The following is a 17,734-nucleotide window of genomic DNA, read 5'->3' as shown; positions in this document are numbered from 1 at the left end:
TAGAGCTCTTGCCTAGGATGTGTGTGAGGCCCTGGGTTCGATCCTCAGCACCACATTTTAAAAAATAAATAAATAAAGGTATTGTGTCCAACTATAACTAAAAAAAGGAGGAGGGGGCAGGATTTGGAATTGCCAGACTGAGAATTTAAAACTGGTTAATATCCTAAGAACTCTGATGGATAAAGCAGACAACATGCTTTATTGCGTTAATTCAGGAGGTAAAATTATTACATCATGAGAGCTATAACCTAATCCACTTGTTGGATTGATAATATATTTGGGGGGGGGTGCGCTTGGGGATTTGAACCCAGGGCTTCATGCATACCAGGCAAGCATTTTACCACTGAGCCACATCCTCAGCTTGGTAATTTTTTTTTTTTTTCTCAGTGCTGAGGATTGAACCCAGACCCTCACACATGCCAGGTAAATGTGCTACCACTGAACCACATCTCCAGGTGGATTGATAATTTGATTAACTACTGGGTGGTAACTATAGGCAGGTAGGTGTGGCCAGAGGAAGTTGATCACTGGTGTAGTACCTCTAGGATCATACTTGGCTCCCCAGGCTCTTACTCTGCTTCCTGGTTGCCATGAGGTGAGCAGCTTTCCTCTGTCATGGACTGCCACCATGCTCTGCCTCACTTCAAGCCCAGAGCACAGGAAATCAGCCAAACACAGACTGAAGCCATGAGCCCCAAAGTAAACTTTTGCTCCTCTAAGTTGTTCTTGTTTGTATGTTGGTCCCAGAGACAAAAAACTGATAACACCTGTCTCATTGCCTCATCACCACACCTTTCTGTTCCATCCTCACATTTATCTAACAGACAGACCAACATGCATCTGCATGTAGAATTCCCTTCTTCTTCTCTACCTGGAAAATTCCTCATTCTACTATGTTCACTCTTATTCTGCTGTTTTTCTGTAAAGTTTCTATTCCAAGTTTGTCTGAAGATTTCACTGGATATTTGAATTAGACAAATTAGATTAGAATCTTCACTGATCTAAATATATTCTATTTTGACAATCATTGCATAGCCCCCAGATTGACAAAAACATATGTCTTGTAAAATTTTTTTGACTTCTTGTGTCCTTTTCATTTTTTTTTATCTGCCACATCAAGGCATTTGAAGAGACATGCCCTTCACAGATAAACAAATGGTAATAAGCACATGAAAAATGGTCAACAGCATTAGTCACTAATGTTCAATGAGCTACTAAGATGAGGGTCATTGTTAAAAACAACAACAAAATGGAAAGTAACAAATGACGGTGAGGACGCAGAGAAATTGGAACACTGGAGATGGCCAAAGGAATGAAAGCTGGTGCAGCCACTGTGGAAAACAGTTTGGCAGTTATCATAGGACCTATCAATTCCACTCCTAGACATAAACCTATAGGAACTGAGCAAGACTCAAACAGATGCTTTTCAAAAATACGACATTCATTAGGATAGTATCAAAAAAAGAAGATTAGAAAGAAATCAGGAAAACAATAAAAATTAATACAAGAAACCACATTTATCAACAAATTGATAAATAACAGCATTCTGTATTTGCAATATTATGGGCTAAATAACTAGAGTGAATTTCCAGGTAAAACAACTAAAATAGCTGGGTTGGGCTGGGGATGTGGCTCAAGTGGTAGCACGCTCGCCTGGCATGCGTGGGGCGCTGGGTTCAATCCTCAGCACCACATACAAGTAAAATAAACATGTTGTGTCCACCGAAAACTAAAAAATAAATATTAAAAAATTCTCTCTCTCTCTCTCTCTCTCTCTCTCTCTCTCTCTTGCTCTGGGTATAAGATAAAAGTATGAGATCTGGGGTTGTAGCTCAGTGGTGGAGTATTTGCCTTGCACACACGTGAGGCCCTGGGTTCGAACCTCAGCACCACATAAAAATAAATAAAATGAGGATATTGTGTCCATCTAAAACTAAAAAAAATAAATAAAAAACAATAAAAGCATGAGTCAAAGTTTGGATAGTCATGAAATCAGACAAAAGAGATTCATAATGATAAAAGGTTTAATTCACCAAGGATTTTTATCGCTTTAAAATGTTTCTACTCTTATTAATGCAGCTTCATTTTTTAAAACCCCAAAGTGACAGAACTACAACAGTTAGACAAGTCCATAATTTAATCAAGAGGTGTCAAACAGATATTTTTTATACCAGTGTTCATTGTAGCAATTCAAAATAGCTTAAAAGTATCTGGGTGTGGTGGCGCACGACTGTGATCCCAGCATTTTGGGAAGCTGAGACAGGAGCATCGCTAGTTCAAAGCCAGCCTCAGCAACAGCAAGGCACTAAGCAACTCAGTGAGATCCTGTCTCCAAATAAAATAAGGTTGGGGATGTGGTTCAGTGGTCGAATACCCCTGGGTTCAATCCCCAGTACCAAAAAAAAAGCTAAAAGGTGGAAACAACTCAAATGTCTGTCCATCATCACATGATAGATGAACAAGCTATGGAATATATATGCATTGAAATTGAGTATAACATTGTAAATATAGTAAATATGTTATATTATAAATATTATACTCGGAAGGAGATTCTGGTACATGCTGCCATACGGATAAACCTTGAAAGCATTACACAAAGTGAATATGCCAGACAAAAACACAAACACTGTTTATATGAGGTACCTAGAAAAGGCAAAGTTATAGAAGCAGAAGTTGACTAGGGTTACAGAGGACCAGGAGAGGGAGGATGTAGAGTTATTGCTTAATGGTTAGAGTTTGTTTAGGAGAATGAAAAGTGGTGATTATTTTACAACATTGTGAATGTAATTAATGCTAAAAAATTGCACACTTAAATTGCCATAATGGCAAATATTACATTATGTATATATTGCCACAATTTTTTAAATTAACAATGTAATATACCAGATTCTATTGGATTGTACATTTTTAAATGGGTGAATTGTTGTCATGTGAATTACATCTCAATAAAGTTCTTCAAAAGTATCTGACCACAAGCCAGGCTTGGTGGGACACACCTATAATCCCAGAGAATGGACAGCCTGAGGCAGGAGGACCACAAGTTCAAAGCCAGCCTCAGCAACTTAGGGAAGCTCTAAGCAACTTAGTGAGACCCTGTCTCAAAAAAAAAAAAAAAAAAAAAAACACTGAGGATGTGTTCTCAGTGATAAAGTGACCCTGGGTTCAATTCCTAGTACAAAAAAATCTGCCCATGAAATGTCAAAATTCATACCTTTTTAAGTGAAAAATAATTATTTTTGGTGCTTTGGAAATACTGGCCCTCACAGATGTTTCCTGCTTGGTTTCACAAAAGGAGCAATGAATTTGGTTGTTCCAGGTCAATGTATCTTGTTGAAAAAAACACTGGAGACAGTCCTGTTGAGAAAGAAAAAGCATTTGGTGACCAAACTGGATAAACTGCATCCTGGGGTCTCTGTCTATATTAGAACTTTTCTCAAAGTCAGCAAACCAGGAGATATCAGTGTCACACACTGCAGCCCGGACAGCTATAAAATCTACCCAACTGAAGAGCTGCCTCTTTCTCACTTAGTTACTGAGATGGATTGATTGCTCATCTCACTTATTATCTATGAGTCAGCATCTTAACATTGGTGGTTTATTTCAGAATCATATAGACTACCGTTTCACATTCTTCTCACCACTAAAATGGCCTGATGACTGAAAAAGGGCCATATCTGAGGGTTCAGGTGTGGTGGCCCTTAAAGACATTAGGGCAGAGATAAATTAGACCCCATATCCACAGGAGATACTCTCCTCACTGTGGCCAGGGCCCTGGTTCTGCACACTGTTAACCTAAAGAGGAAGATGAGCATATATTTTGTTTTTAGCAGAACAGCCAGCACCCTCACTTAAAGAGTGTTTGGAATTTCTTTCAACCAATCTTTAGTTGTTTCATCTGAGAACAAAAACCAGTCCTGAGTAAGTAACAGGATTCTGTTATCTCATTCTGATACGTGAAAACTTTCAGTAGTCAGTTGTGGTGGCACATGGACTTGGGAGGCTGAGGCAGGAGGATCTCAGGTTTGAGATCAGCCTCAGCAATCCAGCAAGACCATCTCAAAATAAAAATAAAAAGGGCTGAGAGTATAGCTGAGTAGTGGATCACCCTTGGGTTCAATCCCCATGACTAAGAAAATAAATAAAATGAAAAACTGAGCAGCAGATGTGCTTTCATAATTTAGAGAGAAAATACAAATCCATATATAATTCTGCAAGGAAGATTATTGCTCCCTACTTCCTATTATGCTCCTCACTTACTACTTCTGACATCTACTGTCCCTTCCTGATCCCCAGGCCCCTGCAGCCCTACACTGCTCTACCCTACATCCCTGCTTACACGTTAACTTTTGGCACTGTGGTGAAGAAAACTAGAGAACCAAATTACGGCACACGATTCCACTCTCTCTTCCAAACACATTTCACAGCATTAGTCCAAAATATAAGAGCTCAAGACTACAGTCAGAATCTTATTAATATTTAGTTCCCGGTTTGACCTATAGAACTCTGGGGTGAAGGCGGGTCATAATGTTTTTGCAAGAAATGATAAATTCCCTATATGCCAGACCATCTCTATAGAGTAAAAATCCCACCAACTTTTCAATTTTACAGTGAGACTGCTTTTCAAGTAAGTATGTTTAGAAATACAATCACTGCCAGGTCATGGTGGTATATGCCTATAATCCCAGTGACTGGAGAGGCTGAAGCAGGAGGATTACAAGTTCAAAGCCAACCTCAGCAACTTAGGGAAACCCTTAGCAAGACTCAGTCTCAAAATAAAATGTAAAAAGAGCTGGGGTAATGGCTTAGTGGTATAGGGCCCCTGGGTCCTATCCCTGATACCAATAAAACAAAACAGAAAAAACCCTGAATCCATAGTACTTTTGGCTAATAAGTTGCTTTTCCAAAAAATGCTATTATCATGAGCTTCTCTCCTTCCTTTATTTCTTAAGTTGTAAAGCTGCCTTCTCAGACTGAAAAAATGTAGAAAATAACCCTGAGAACATCTGGGGCTAAGGGTAGAGCAGGACAGATGTATCCAGTAGTAGACCGGCACAGTGGTGCGGGACAGTAGTCCCAGCTACTCAGGACGTGGAGGCAGGTGGATCACTGGAGCCCAGGAGTTTGGAGGCCAGCCTGGGCAGTGCAGCAAGACTCTGTCATAAGAAAAGAAAAGAAAAAGCATTTAATAGTAGGGGCTTCCTACCTGAAGGGAACATTCATATTCAGATGGAATGGGGAGGGAGAGGACAGTGAAGACTTCGTTTTTGTAGGTGCAGTTCTCACACTTCAAACATATGATGCCATAATTGAGCTGCCCTTCAAACAGCCGTGTGATGATAGACGTCTCATTGGCAATCACCTTCCTGCAGCATCTCTGAGCAGATCCTTTCTCATGTGATCGTCTTCGGTGGTACTGAATCAAGAATAAACCCTCATATCAACTATTGGTTATCAAAAAACAGTTTTATTTTATGTATTTATTTATTTATTTATTTATTTATTTATTTTATTCTGATTAGTTATACATGTCAGTAGAATGCATTTTGACACATTGTGCACAAATGGAGCACAAATTCTCATTCCTCTGGCTGCATGTGGTGCAGAGTCACTCCAATAGTGAAATCTTAAATGTATATAGCGTAATAATGTCTCAAAACATATTTTAATAGAATGACATTTTCCTATCAGAATGATATATTCCCATTAGAAACCACTTAGTTTTGGATTCAGACAATAAGTAGAACAAGGCCTTCCTTGAGAGTGTATGTCATTTGTGATTTTTGATGATTCAGTTATTTCCCTTATTTGGTAAAGCTGAAACTGAGGACACCCTAACTAGTAAATGCAAGTCCAGGCCCCCAATCTGACAGCCTCTGAGACAGAGGAATCTGAAGCTAGTTTTTCCTGGAAAAGGGGTAAGTCAACTACTTAACTAACCTTAGGCAATGAAAGCTGATCTAGAGGTTAAATGAAGGAATATAAATCTTTCTTCTTCCCAGTCTCTTCAGCTAATGTTCCCTACTCTTTTCTACTTTAAGTTATAGAAAACACACTTATAAATAAGTAAATGAATGAATGAACGTTGTGCCCCAAACTACTCTTTTTTTTTTTTTTTATAAGTAGCCATCTGTTCCTGTGTCAAATATAGGCACACTTGGTCCTTAGTGTAGGTTCTGTTCCACTTTATATCACGAAACGGACTGGTCTCATTTCTTGGCCCTCATCTTGATTGGGCCACATACACAGTCCCTGATAGCTTTGTCCGCTGAGTGGGTGTGGGAAATGTGCTTTTATCTTCCCCTTGGTAGTTAGTGGTTTTGATCTCAGGGTAGATACAAAACGTTGGTGCTTTCTCCAGTTTTCTGTTAACAGAGAAAGAATGGAAACAAAGTTCTACTTATTTTTCACACACACACACAAATGCAAATCTTAAATTTCCAAGGCAGCCTGACCTAACAAGTCTTGTGGCCTGGTTGGCATCCAGCTTATACTGGAAACAGCATTTCCAGAATTTTCAGGGGCTTCAGGGCCTCCGTAGACTGCTCTTGGAGCTGGATCAGCTCCCACAGCCAGCTCTAGTGGGAGCTGCGCTTGCCATCCTGCAGGTGCTTGCTGCTTTCCTCATGCTTGTTTGCTGCCAAGGTTTTCCACTCTGGCAGGAACCAAATGCCCTCATTTCCCCTAATTTCTAGTTTGTCCCAGGGAACCAGAATGCTATTTATTTCAGATTGGCAGCAGATGAGAACATGCGTGATTGCTACTGAACAACACCTTCCCCTCTGACTAAAAACAGTGCTCTGTGGATAGCTTGTTATTACTGACAACGAAAAATGGAACTGAAGATTATGATTAGTGGCTCCAGTTTGTGATCTTAATCCTAATGCTAATGATTTCCTGGATGTTAGGTATGGACAAGGGAACATTATCATAAGGAGACTGCATCAAGTCAAACACATATCTTCAGAAAGCATGGGTCTCAGACCAGGACCAAAGGCAGAACTTTAGAGAAACGGGTGATTTCAAGTTTAATCAAATGTATGTCCCAATCCAACGAAGAACTCAGGTTCAGCATGTTCAGTTTGGACATGTTTAGTACATGGGTCTGTCCCTTAATGTAACGTAAAGCCTGATATTTTCAAGGATTTGTAGATATCACAAACATTTAGGTTGTAAAGTTTTATATTATTTCTCATTAGGAATTTATTTTTTTATAAAAAATATGATTTCCACTTTTAAAAACTAGTTCATGCAGCTTTTATTTGCAAAGGAAACTAGATTAGTAGTTCCACACTTGGCCAATCACTGGAAATGCCAAGAGACCTTTTTCAGTCTAACTAAATAACACCAAGTAAGTGCTGTAGAATCCCATCTCCCCAGGTGATTCTGCTGAAATTTGGTGAATACATTTGTACATTCAAGTATCCTAGCACCTAGAATAGTGCTTGGCATGGAACATGCAACATTGACTAAATAAATGAAAGAAAGAAAAACAGAAGTTGCTGATGAGACTGCAGTCTTATCCTAAGACCATAAACCCTACTTACCTTTTTCAGAGCTTCATGAAGTTCATTTAGGACATAAATCAAGAATTCCTGAGCATCTTGTTGTGTCTTTTTCATAAATGCTGGGTAGAGATTGCCAAGAGCTGACCGAAATATTTCTGGAGAGACACAGTCTGAGTCTCCGAGCCACATGTCTGTCATTAGGTATGCAAAAGCAGTGGCAACCTCACTGCAATCCCTTGGAAGAAGGAAGGGGCATGTTTCTGGCTGATTTAATGAAAAGAGGCACCTAATCACTCAAGCATGGGGAATCAGTCCAAAAATAGAACATCATTCATTTTTTGGTTGCCCATCCCACTTTACTCACCCTAGATCTGTTGTCTGGGGAGCTACAGCCTCGACAGGCCTGTTTAACCCTTTGCAGGGATTCCGGAGGGTTCCTTCCCTAACCTCTCCTGGGGGGTTGGGGCTGGGACTGACTGCAGGGAACACACAGGGTCTTACTTCTGAAGAGCTGTCATGTACTTTCCAGAGAGGAAGTACTCCACCAGCGGCGAGATGCTGCAGAGACACTGCAAGATGGCATTCATGTAGCACGTGTTGCCCAAGTTCCGCAGGCCAGTCACGCCCTGGGAGTGGGGCTGGTTCTCATCCGCCTCGTTAACTGGAAGGGAGTCATAATGGTCTGTGCACTCTGCACTGTGTTGGTGCCACGTGGAAAGAAGGAAAGCGTTTTGAGGGAACAAAATACGTGCAAATGACAATAAGCCCCTTTTGACTCACGAAATAAGAATCCTTAGTAAGATTTCCCTCAAACATGTTCCCTACCAAGGACAGAAGGATTTGAAATTGAAGTCTAAAATTGAATTCTGTAAAACAGAACTCTGACCAAGTGCTTGAAGCCAAACAAGACAATAGATAAAAAACTTTCTTCCTAAAATTCAACCAAGAGAACTGAACTGTTCAGTTGGTTAGTCTAAAGTGCAAATTTTCCTACTAAAATCCAAATTTTTGCCATTTCTCCTGGGCAAGTAAATTATTACAAGTAGTAATGATAACAATAGGTAACAGTTAATAATAGCAACAGCTATAATGTATTTGGCTTGGCAGTACATTAAGCACTTCACATGCATTCTCTCTCTTTCCCTCTCTCTCTCTCTCTTTCTCTCTCTCTCTCACACACACACATATTTAGTTGTCAATGGACCTTTATTTTATTTATTTATTTATATGTGGTGCTGAGAATTGAACCCAGTGCCTCATACATGCCAGGCAAGTGCTCTACTGCTGAGCCACAACCCTAGTCCTTTTTAACATGCATTTTCACATTAAACTTTTGCAACAATTATATGGGGTAGGAATAGTTCTTTTAAAATCAGTCCAAAATATTACAGATGAGATACAAGATTTTAAGTGGTTTAGTCATTTGCCCATAGTAATACACAAGGGAGGGGTAGAGAGGTATGTAGGAAAATATATACATATATTAAAAACACATACATATGTGAGTATATATATATATGTCTACATATAAGATATCTACACAGAGACATAGAGAAAAGGAGAGCAGGAGAAAGAAAAAGGATAGACTTTGTTGAAAAGCAGGTCTGAGTTGAAATTCTGACTATGCTATCTACTAGCTATATGGTCTGGGAGTCCTATGCCTACTTTTCATCTATAAAACAGAAATAATGAGCTAGGGATGAAATTCAGTGGCTCCCCTGTCTCCATACTCTGTTTGATATTAGGGCCCCAAGAAAGAGACACATCACCTCAGTACCTGTACTCACAGTCATGCCCATTTGAAAAGTGCTCAATGTTACACAAATGGCCATTTTCACTTTTATTTACCAATGTCACAGAGGTCCTGGACTGTCACTCTTTAGAAGTGCATGTATTGATTGCCTAGATATTAGATAATATCTTCCTTTACTTCTGGGTCAAACCTGGGGGAACCCTTTCTAATCTAACCCTTTCTAATCCCTTCACTCCTTTGAACACGGCTCTTCCCTCTACCTGAGTTTATCTAGAAAGCTGTAATAAATAGAGGCTCACAGGACATAGTAGATACCGAAGTCGTCTGCAGGGAATGACTGATGAGAAGTCATTTTAATAGAACCACGTTGGACTTTCACTTCTATTCAGGAGCTCCGGCTAATGCTTTTAACTTCATTTCTCCAAGCCTGTTATGCCGGCTCTTCTTGTTAGTTTTAAATAATTTATAACTCTTCCCCCTTTCAATAGCTGCCAACTGATCGTGACTGGTGTCAGACACCATTCCAACTTGAATCTTTTCATGCATCATAATCCTTTCCACTCACCCTCAAGATTCTAGAATGTTGCCAGGAGATACTGTTACTTGGTTGTCTGAAATGCATTTATAATATTAGATTTCCAAGAATGAAATGTACAAATATCTTTTCTCCATCACTCTGTTTCTCTTGTGTGTCAGGAGCAATGAATCAATCATTGCTTTGAGTTGCCCAGAGACAGAGGTGACACCTCCCTTGGGAATTTCTCAGTGCAAAGGTGCCGATCCAAAACTACCCAGTTGATGGTATTACACTGTTAAAAGGGGGATTCTGGGAGGGGAGGGGGCATGGGGGCAGGAAATATGGTGGAATGAGATGGACATCATTACTCTAGGTATATGTATGACTGCCCATATGGTGTGACTCTACTTTGTGTACAACCAGAGACATGAAAATTTGTGCTGCAATTGTGTACAATGAATCAAAATGCATTCTGTCATATATACCTAATTAGAATAAATAAGTAAATTTTTTAAAAGGGGGGATTCTGTGCTAGCCACAGAATTTATTAGTTCATAATCTTGAGTTGAAAAGCCAGCTGCCCAGATGTAGAGTTATGGGTACAAGCTGATATGCTCTAATTGAGCTGTTTTGCCCACGACTTCAGTTTTGTTTATCTTAAAGAAGCTTTCTCACAACAAATCCTTTTAATGTTTAAACCTACATAATAAACATGCTGGGCCTGCTCATAGTAAGTCTTCTTCCATGAGAAGTTTGGCTGATCCACCAGGTCCTGCTTTTTTCTACTTTTGTATCTGTTTGTCTTTTTTTTCCAATCCCCTCACCACCCAGTTTGAGAAACTGAGTAAATGGTCATGTGGGTTTGTGACATGTAAGTATATATTTTACACACAAATATCCCCCCTGACATGTATACAAAATATGTCCTTCCACCAAGGACACTATGGCAACCCTGCCCACTTTGGGCACCTATTTCTCCCTCCCACTGACTTCACCCTTCCCAAGATCCTGAGGGACTGTTCTCACTCTGGGAAGAGAGGCAGTTGGGTTTTGTTGCTCCCAGGGCACAGGGACAGAGTGGAATATTTCCTTTTTTTGTCATCAACTAATATGCTGGGGGTGGAGGTGGAGGGTGGACATAGACACATTACTAGTGCCACACAGGTTTATCATAGAATTGACAAACTGGGAAGTTATGGGGCACTCATGATCTTCTGAGTTCTCTTTTCTTCTTCTTTTTTTAACATTTATTTTTTTTAGTTCTATGAGGACACAATATCTTTATTTTACTTTTATGTGGTGCTGAGGATCAAACCCAGTGTCTCATGCATGCCAGGCAAGCACTCTACCACTGAGCCACAACCCTAGACCCTCTTTTCTTCTTCACAGAGGACTCTGCTTAAGAAAGCACTGGGTAGACTGACATCTGAATCAGTAATGATTGCCAAGTTCTGGTAACGTAGTGTGATTATTTTTCTTTTGCAATCTATATCCATGAGCAAGAGCCAGATGTTCAAATTCACCTTTTGTTTTTGTTATTAAGGAGATTATTTTCATCCCTGCATATAACCTCAAGTTAAGTTCCTGGGCTCTGCTCCAATATACAAAATTCTTGTTTCTCTTTACCAAATCAAAGGAAAGAAATTTTTGTTAGATGAGAAATATAATACTAATTTCCAGTAGAGGGAATGGGCAATTACCTTTTGATCCTTATGTGTATGTTCAAGTTTGTACATTTAATTAAGATTAAAAAAATGTGGCAGTGTTTTTATCTGAAGCAAAAACCTCTGATTATCAGTTTGCCAGTTTGATGCTAATGGTTTGAGTAGCATGAAGGTGAGTGAAGATCACTAGCCAGTTATTTTGAAGAACATCCCTCAGGGATGGGTTTGCCTGCTATTTTCTTGTGATTAGTCTCACACTATATATTTTAGAAAGAATCTCACAGAAGTGATGGTGTTTTCTTACTGTATTGTATTAGGAGGTTCAAGATTTTAACTTGCCCCAACATTGGTGAGGTTAAACGTGATAACTTCAATAAAGTGGGATCTGCCAGATTTCTCCATTATAGTAATTCGTAATTACTATTTTGCAGAGATGTTCTGAGACTATGTAATTGGCCTGTTCCTCATCAAATTTCCACACATTAGCCAGGCATGGTGACACACGCCTGTAATCCCAGAGACTCGGGAGGCTGACAAGAGGATTTTGAGTTCAAAGCGAGTCTCAGTAAAAGCGAGGCACTAAGCAGCTCAGTGAGATGCTGTCTCTAAATAAAATACAAAATAGGCTGGAGATGTGGCTCAGTGGTCAAGTGCCCCAAGTTCAATCCCTGGTACCAAAACAGACAACAAAAAACAAACAAAAACTTCCAAAAAGTACTTTTGACATTAGTCAGTGTTTCTTGGCTGGATCAAGTAATGCTATGGTGCTTGTGAAGTTTTTCTAATGTCATTTTCACATTAATCAGCTGGTACTCAGCTATAAAAGGTTTTCTCCTTTTTTAAAAATTCTTTTATGGATTCCTATTTTGTTCAGTTATTATTGCTATTTTTAAAAATGTTTTTTAGTTGTAGTTGGACACATTTATTTTATTTATTTTTTTGTGGTGCTGAGGATCAAACCCAGGGCCTCGCACGTGCTAGGTGAGCACTCTACTGCTGAGCCACAACCCCAGCCCGTTATTTATTTTTGATGTTCAAATCATCCCAAGATTAGTTTGCAGGAGGCCCTTCAACATGTCTGCTGTGTTCATTTCACATCTCCCCATGTTTTTAATTCTTCCTTTCTTTTTGGCACATCAGGATCTTTCGGACCTATCTTGTACTGCCCTGCCCTAGTCCTGAAGTTGTTGTGGTGTATTTGAAAAAAATCACTGGGTCAGTCTTGAAGTTACAAGACATGGAACCTTTCTTTATTTGCTGTTGGGTTGAAGGGCAACAGACAAGTTGCCTCTGCAGTCTTCAACCCCCTGCAGAAGGTAGAGTGTACTCTTCTTGCAAAAAACTGCAAGCCACCAGTAAGTCAAAACCATAGCAACACGGGGAGTGGGTCAGAATGACCCAGTACAGTCAGTCCTTTGCCTAAGAAAAATGGAAACCCAAAAGAACAATTTTATATTGTACAAGAAGGGAAACACTTTCCCAAGGCTGTCCGTTTCTAAGTAGGGTGTGCTAAGCAGGATCAGGATGGCAGAGGCAGGGTTTTCTCATGGGAGAAGCATTTCTTACATGACATGTAGTCTCAGGGTAAAATGGAGTTTCTCTGGTCAAGGCATATAGTTTGGCCCACAACACTGTCAGCCACTTCTCTTGAGTCCTGGCTCCTGTTAGTGGGGAAGAATATTTAGGCACTCAGAGCTGGGTATACAGAGGTTATTACCACATCACTACTTCCAGGTTGTCTCAGTAGAAAGAGCTGGGAAGACGTACATACAGAAATCCACATCTGCATGTGGAACTGTACTTTGAGAACTATGAATTCACGTAGATAATCCCAATTCCAAATCTTTCAGGGTTTACTCTAGTTTTTTTCCCCTTCCCATATTTACAACCTCATCTTCAACAGTGGGATACCTAACTCCCATTATCCTCAATATATTTCCTTCTGTGATCCGCCCTTCTGCATGTAATCAAACTCCTGCCACTGCTGCTGTCCTTTCCATCTCCCATCTCACTCTGCATGCTGAGACGCCCCATGCCAGGTCACTGCTTCTCGTCTAACATGTCTTCACTCCACAGGTTTCAGACTAAATTGTAAATGAGTGAAGAAAAGAAGGGAGTCCTTCTGTTAATTTTTTGCTTCTCCATTGGTGGGGTACTTAAAAAAAAAAAAAAAAAAACTTCCTCATCCCTTAGATACTTTTCTTTCCATCTAATTATCTGGAAATTTTACATTGTTTTAATATTACTAACATTTTCTTTAAGTACTTCTACAAATATAAAAGTAACTCACATCTTAACTTTTCAGTTCAAAAGTTTAAATAGCATGGGACACTGTATTATCCCAACCTATCTGGTTTTTAAGCTATGGAGGATATATAATGAATTTATATGAAATTTTTCATTAATCTATTTAGCCCTGGAGACCACATAGTGAAAGTTAAGATAGCAAGTGTTACTCATACCTACTTAAAATTACTTTTCAAATGAAGTCAAATTATCGGTAATACTTCCTAAATAGAAATGAGACTTTGTTTGCTCTTACTGCCATCTTTCCCTGAAGCCTTATCATATTTAGAAAATTTTTATCTATCACACCTCCCGTGGAAAGAATGTAGTAACGAGGGACTTAATATTGGAGTACCCTATGTGCTGAATACTTAACTCACAGCACCTTTCTAACCCCACTATGAGACAGATATTCTCAGAGATGCCTGCTCAACTAGCTGACATCACTCATGGAACAAGTGACAGAATGAGAAAGTCCAAGTCTATCCAGCTCCATTTTGCTCTGCAGTGAATATAAAATGCAGTAGCTACAAAATTGAAAGGCCCATAGGATGTATCCCTACTTCATTTCTTTTTATTGCTACATAATATTTCCACTGTATCGATATATGGAAAAAGACCTATGCAGATCTTTTAACTCATTTTAAAAAATTGAGGTTTATTGTTGAGCTTAAGAGTCTTTTTGTGTCCTTTATCAGATAGACTTGAGTTTTCTCCGATTCCATGGGTTATTTTTTTCATAGTTAGGAGTGTATTTTAGAGCACAAGTGTTTCTAATTTTGATTGGTTCAATTTGCCTGTTTTTCTGTGGTTTTTATGCTATTGATGTCATTACCTGAGACTATTGCCTAATCTGACATCACAAAGATTTACCTCTGAATTTTGTTCTAGGAGTTTTTATTTAAATTTTGGCTTTTTTTTTTTAAATATTTATTTATTTTGAATTGTAGTTGGACACAATATCTTTATTTCACTTATTTATTTTTATGTGGTGCTGAGGATCGAACCCAGGGTCTCCCACATGCAAGGCGAGTGCTCTACCGCTGAGCCACAACCCCACCAAATTTTGGCTCTTATATTTATTTAAAAATATTTTAGTTGTAGATGGACATAATACCTTTATTTATTTTATGTGTACACAATACATTTATTTATGAGGATCAAACCCAGTGCCTCACACATGCTAGATGAGCGCTCTACCACTGAGCCACAACCCCAGCCTGGCTCTTATATTTAGATTTTAAAAATCAACAGTGACACATGCCTATAATCCCAATGGCTCTGGAAGCTAAGGCAGGAGGACTGCAAGTTCAAAGTCAGATTCAGCGACTTAGTGAAATCCTGTCTCAACAAAGGGCTAGAGATGTCACCCAGTGGTTAAGAGCCCCTGGATTCAATCTCTGATACCAAAAACAAATATTTTGAGGTAATTTTTGTATATGCTATGAGAAGGAAGTCCAACTGAGTCCACCCTCATTTGCATGTGAATATCCAATTGTCGTATCATTGTTTATTGAAATGTAGAATTTGAAACCCTATTAAAACAAACAACAACAAAAAACCAAAAAACTTTGCCTATTATGTTAGATATTTCACTCATGTATCATTTTAAAATGCAATTTGTGGGTCATTTGGAAAACACTGGTTATGCATTGGAAAATATGAGTTATGTGGATCTCCCAAATCTCATTTTACACTATTAAAAAAATCTCATTTTACTATTAAAACAACAACAACAACAAACAAACACTGTTTTTAATACCAACAAATTTCTTTAGAAAGTAATTGGAAAGCTATCATGCTACTGGTGTTAAGAGGCAAGTTTTCCAAAATTCTAATTTTGTTTGAAATCTCAAATTTTAGCATTAGCAAAAAATAAGTCTTCTGCCAAATATTCAAGTCTGAATATGGTGGGTTTTTTCCCTGCCAGTCATTCTTTCAATCAACGATCAATCAATCAATGAGTAGTTCTGTTTGTAACTCATATAATTGCTTAAGTATGTGAGAGTAATCCAAGGCAATGACCATCCAAACATAAGTGGGTATTTATTGTGTAGTGAAGTATACTTGACCATCAATGAAGCATTCTTGTCAAAAATTTAATCCTGAATCTGATCAAGCCTTTACATCTAATAACTGCATATGCAGAAAACAGAGAAATAATAGCAAGATTCCAAATGTGGAAAACTTCTTAAATACATCAGTTCTTCCAAAAACAAACAGAAAAAAAGATGGAAGGGGAAATCTACATATTGGAGACTTTAAAAACAAATCAAGCAATTTCAATGTGTGAACCCTATCTGAATCCTAACTAAAATTATTTTTAAAAAATTGTTAAGAACAAAGACTATGTATCTGATGATAATAAGGAATTGTAAACTTTTTAGGAGCAATAATATAGTTCTTAATATTTTACGAACATATACTGAGATATTTATAATTCAAATGAGAGAAAAATTCCATAATGTAGGAAAGCATGGAAATTGCCTGGGAAAAACAAATGAAGGAATGCTAATGTTGGGTGGGGAGTGCCCTCTTGTTTGGTATTGTCCACTATCAGTGGACATGTGTAGCTTTTCTGAAGAATAATTATATCCTCTCCCATCTCCATGACCAACAAGACCCCAGGGAAAGAACTCTGCTTAAAGGAATTTCCAAAAAGCCTACAAAAGGAAAACATATTCTAGAGAAGATCAGAAGCTTGGCTTAGAATTTGCCTAAGAGAAAGCTAACATCATCTGGGACCTACAATACAGATGCCTTGTGTAAAAACAACAACAGATACAATAAATAAGGATGATTAAAAAATCTCTGCAGTGCAGACACACACTTTCCTGCAAATGATCTCTTTTTAAATAATAAGCAGCTGTTTATTGTGTACTCTTGTTTCAATTGTCTACTTAAATACGTAAGAGAGCATCATTGTGATCTTCCTTAAGAGAGGATGGTATTGTGAAAAAACATTTTTAACATTCATATTTTTTACTGTGCCTCCCACAAACTGCGTATCATGCAAGGGGTTAACTACCTGGTGAAAAATCTGAGGATCCTTTCTCTCTGTGAAGTGTGCAATCTACTGTGGTGAATACATAGATAGTAGCTATGAAAGCAACATAGTCTGACTTGAGGGTGAGAAAGATGTGTAATTTTCCTTTATATCTTTAAAATATTTTCTATGTCACAATAAATCAACATGCATTACTTCTAACAGAATAATGGTACACATGCATCAACAGATTGAAGAAGGCATATTATTAGAGAACAACTGCAGAAGAGAATTCCAAAAATTCAAAGAATTAATCTAGTAAAAGTGTTTCATTCTCTCCAGAGGATGAGATTAAGAAGAAAAAAATTTAGAGACTTAGCAAATGACAATTTCTGACCATGGAGTAATATAATGAGCAGTGATAATTTTTCTTTATGGTGAAAAATGCAACTTATAGATAAACTTTTACTGTCATGAATTAACCAAAAAAGTCACCCCATTAGCTCATTTAAGGAATACCTAAAAAACACAAATTGAAGGGCTGGGGATGTAGTTCAGTGGCAGAGTGTTTGCCTAGCACGTGCAAGGCCCTGGGTTCAAGCCCCAGCATCACAAACAAGCAAAATTCAAATTGTACAACAAATATATCAATCAAGGTAACTCTGAAATAAATGTTTTTTAGAGTTCTATTATTTTGAGAAAAGCAATAGGTAAATAGTAATAATATTCATTAAAGCTATTAATATTAACAAATTATATATAAGCTCTAAATTATTACTTCTGACCTATTTTAATGCACGTATATCAATTTCATTAAAATATTTTCAGAACTGAAAACTTGGGACTTAGTGGGTTAATGGAGAAGATCTGTTTCAGCAGAGTGAGCAGGAAATGGTACAGAAGCCATCAGTGATTAGGTGCTAACCACCTAGTCACTATGCTTGAGAGTCAATAAAACATGTGGCTTAAGAGCACAGAGGAAAGACAATCTGGCTGAGTTTGAATCTTAACTCTACTACATAC

The 17,734-nt window shown here is 38.3% G+C and overlaps 1 protein-coding gene across 1 annotated transcript in view; it reads right to left on the bottom strand.

Moving 5' to 3' along the window:
- The window catches only part of Usp50 (ubiquitin specific peptidase 50), a 30,069-nt gene extending 20,101 nt beyond the window's left edge, over positions 1-9,968 (bottom strand). Inside the window, exons 1-5 of the mRNA XM_015480672.2 lie at positions 9,558-9,968; positions 8,007-8,201; positions 7,545-7,740; positions 5,204-5,413; positions 3,212-3,354 (exon numbers count right to left, since the gene is read on the bottom strand). Of these exons, the coding sequence (XP_015336158.1) occupies positions 3,212-3,354; positions 5,204-5,413; positions 7,545-7,740; positions 8,007-8,201; positions 9,558-9,610 (797 nt within the window). The 5' untranslated portion in view covers positions 9,611-9,968. The remainder of the gene's footprint in view (positions 1-3,211; positions 3,355-5,203; positions 5,414-7,544; positions 7,741-8,006; positions 8,202-9,557) is intronic.
- Between the last annotated feature and the right edge of the window lie 7,766 nt (positions 9,969-17,734).

This window comes from Marmota marmota, unplaced genomic scaffold (assembly GCF_001458135.2).
Source record: "Marmota marmota marmota unplaced genomic scaffold, marMar, whole genome shotgun sequence".
Lineage (NCBI taxonomy): Eukaryota > Metazoa > Chordata > Mammalia > Rodentia > Sciuridae > Marmota > Marmota marmota.
The sequence above is the reverse complement of the archived record's forward strand: the minus strand, read 5'-3'. Positions and strand labels throughout refer to the sequence as shown.